Raw genomic sequence first — 3080 nt, 5'->3', positions numbered from 1 at the left:
GTTTTATCTTGTTTTACGAAAATACGAAGATTAATGTGTTAATAGGTGATCTGATGGATAGGTAGTTACAAGATGCATAGATGAATGAATGAATAACATACTCCCTGTGTTTGTGCATGAACCCGCAGCATCGTTCAGTATGGGCTGGGCCGCCTTCATGAGCATCTCTCCTAATGTGAAAGAAGAGGGAGCGATGAAGGAGGACGCCGGCACTCAGGACACTCCGTACTTCTCTTACTATTTCTGCCATATAAAGACGCGCTAAAATAGTAAGAGTAGTATACTAGTATGTAGTACGTATTTAACAACTGTCTTTATGAATGGTTGAATCATTGACTCACTTGATTCGTTCAAACACACAGAATCCTTCAGGAATGAAACACCACTGTTAATCATAGATGCAATAATTGGTGAAATAGAGCAAATCAGTCCATACTGATAATACTGAGTCTAAATTGTACGTCACTTGTAACTTGAACATTGACATTTGTTTAGTTATTTATTTATTATATACCATTGTATACAGTATAAAATAAAGATCTTGAAAGAAGGACAGATGAGCAACCGGCTGAAGTCTGTGCTGGTAGATGGACAGTCCAACCTAAAACCGAAGGCAGAAAAATAGCTTACTTCCGTGCAAAACAAGGTGGATGCTCTGTACTAGACACACTGTAGTTCATATGCTGCTGTGTTGTTTTCACCAGGGCTTCTTTGAGGAAGAGGAGAGTAAGGAGTTTATCTACAAGGAGCCGAAAATATTGTCCGATCCTAACAAACCATACATCAATGGAAAGATTATTTATCCAGCTTTCAGATGGTGTATAAATCTAAATTTCGGAAAATGTACCCTTATGGCTGGTTTTGTGCTCCAGGGTCACATATGATGAAAACAATTTAAAGGGTTACTGAAGCTTTGAAAAAGGTAACTGTGACTTTTTATCTCACAATACATTTTTTTTTTTTACTGTAGATTCTGAGAAAAAAAAGTCTGAATTGTGACATGTAAAGTCAGAATTGCGAGATGCAGACTAAAAAAGTGTTGCAATTACCTTTTTTATGTTTCATTCTGTGGTAGAAACAAAAAAACTGAATTCGGGGGGAAAAGTCAGAATTGTGAGGAAAAAGTCAGAATTCTGTCAAACATCTGACTTTCAAAATTCTGACTTTTTTTCTTGCAATTCTGAGAAAAAAAGTGAGAATTGTGAGATTTAAACTCAGAATTGTACGTCATAATTTTGTGTTTACATCTCACAATTCTCAGTTTATGTCACAATTCATGTCACAGTTTATGAGTTTATATCTTGAATTTCTGACTTTGTCTTTATCTTTTTTTCTTGCAATTCTGAGAAACAAAGTGAGTGTTAAAATAAGAATAGCCAGGAAAATAGTCAGAATTGCGAGTTTATATAAAGTTTGTCACAATTGTGACTTCTTTTTCTCAACATTCTCAGAAAAAAAGTGAAATAAAAATGCAGATTTGCAAGGGGGATCAAAATGGTGAGAAAGTCACAATTACCTTTTTTATTTTTTTTATGGCAGAAATGGGCTTCCATAGTAAGCATTGTTAATCATTCTAGAGCTTCTGCTCGGCTTAGCAACTGAATTATACACACTGCTTCTTTCAAGAGACTGTCGAACAGAAACTCAGCAAGCATTGCATTTGTTTTCAAGCACTTTGAAGCATTCAGCTTCCTTCTTCCTCAGTCTTTCTATTGCTTTTAGGACATTCGGCTGTGTAAGCCATTGTTGACAGTTGGATAAAAAGACAATAACAAGCCATTATCAGCTGGATTTATAAGCTCATTACATATTTCACATGTTTATGTAGTGAGCTAGGCACAAAAGCACACTCATTTAGATTTACAAAGATTCATTATGGCAGTAAAAGTAAGTTAGTTTTTTCCAAATTTAAGCTATTTAAGACTGGAATACTCTACACAGCTTTTAAATTCTGAATCGATATTTAAAAAACTATGCATCCTATACCAACATTATATTTTCCGACACGTATTTCATGATTTAAAGGGGAGCTCACAACACTACTGTACGTATGTGCACAAAACTTCAGAGAAGGAGGATTATTTTCTGCAAATTATCCCATAAAAGAAAAAAAAGTTACAGCACTTTAAATTGATTGCATTCCAATGCAAAAGTAACATGGGTGTTGAATGCCATGCACGTTGGTTTCAGAGTGAATAGCACAACAGGCCATTGTAAATGCATGAATATATGGACAATATTGTCAGAAGCACTGACCTAATAATAGCCATTTTATATTTTTGACAGAATGGATATCTGTTTATTTCTTTGTGAACCTGGCAAATATTTGATGTTACAGACCTTTTCTTTAAACACGCTCAGACCTGTACTGTCTGTGTTCTTCCGCAGCGAGCTCCAGTTTTCCCTTCTTGAAGAAGCGTATCGAGGTGGTGGAGCAGCAGAGCACAGAGATGAATCCCATCGAGGTGGCGATCGACGAGATGAGCCGCAAAGTGTCTGAGCTCAATCAGCTGTGCGGCATGGAGGAGGTGGACATGATCCGGCTGCAGCTCAAACTACAGGGCAGCGTCAGCGTGAAGGTGAGCGATGCACACAAGATGCTCTGATCCTGCATTAGTATGAGTGGATGTGCACGTCCACAGCGATATATGATATTAAATATAATGTGCAGCATCCTGAATTACTCTTTCAGTCATATTGCAATTTTTTTTCTGTCTCCATGTCATGCATTTAAAATTGTTTAATGCACATCTAGCCATTTCTAAATCCTTACATAAGTGACCCCATATGCAAATGCTATATATATATATATATATATATATATCAAATGTCCATATGTGAAATACATTGCCATATGAGACATGCTGACCGAGCTCTCCGCCATCATGAACGAGCAGGTCAGCACACTTCTCCTCTGACACGCCACTAAAGATCAACTCTTTCCTCGCCGTTACGTGTTTTCACTGAAGTATGGTAGGGGGCGTTGTTACACATCTTCTGAAAGAGTACTGAATCTCTGGATCAAAGCACAGGTGAAAAAATACCGAATAAAACGGTTTGTTTCGTTTAAAAGCAAAGGT

General features: G+C 37.0%; 1 protein-coding gene across 1 annotated transcript in view; it reads left to right on the top strand.

Moving 5' to 3' along the window:
* LOC107598620 (dedicator of cytokinesis protein 10) overlaps positions 1 to 265 on the top strand; it is a 49374-nt gene extending 49109 nt beyond the window's left edge. The window contains exon 48 of the mRNA XM_016290016.1: positions 129 to 265. Coding sequence (XP_016145502.1) covers positions 129 to 265 — 137 coding nt within the window. The remainder of the gene's footprint in view (positions 1 to 128) is intronic.
* The last annotated feature ends 2815 nt before the right edge of the window (positions 266 to 3080 follow it).

The sequence above is a fragment of the Sinocyclocheilus grahami genome, unplaced genomic scaffold (assembly GCF_001515645.1).
Source record: "Sinocyclocheilus grahami isolate Dianchi unplaced genomic scaffold, SAMN03320097.WGS_v1.1 scaffold253.1, whole genome shotgun sequence".
Lineage (NCBI taxonomy): Eukaryota > Metazoa > Chordata > Actinopteri > Cypriniformes > Cyprinidae > Sinocyclocheilus > Sinocyclocheilus grahami.
This window is presented reverse-complemented; position numbering and strand designations above follow the sequence as displayed.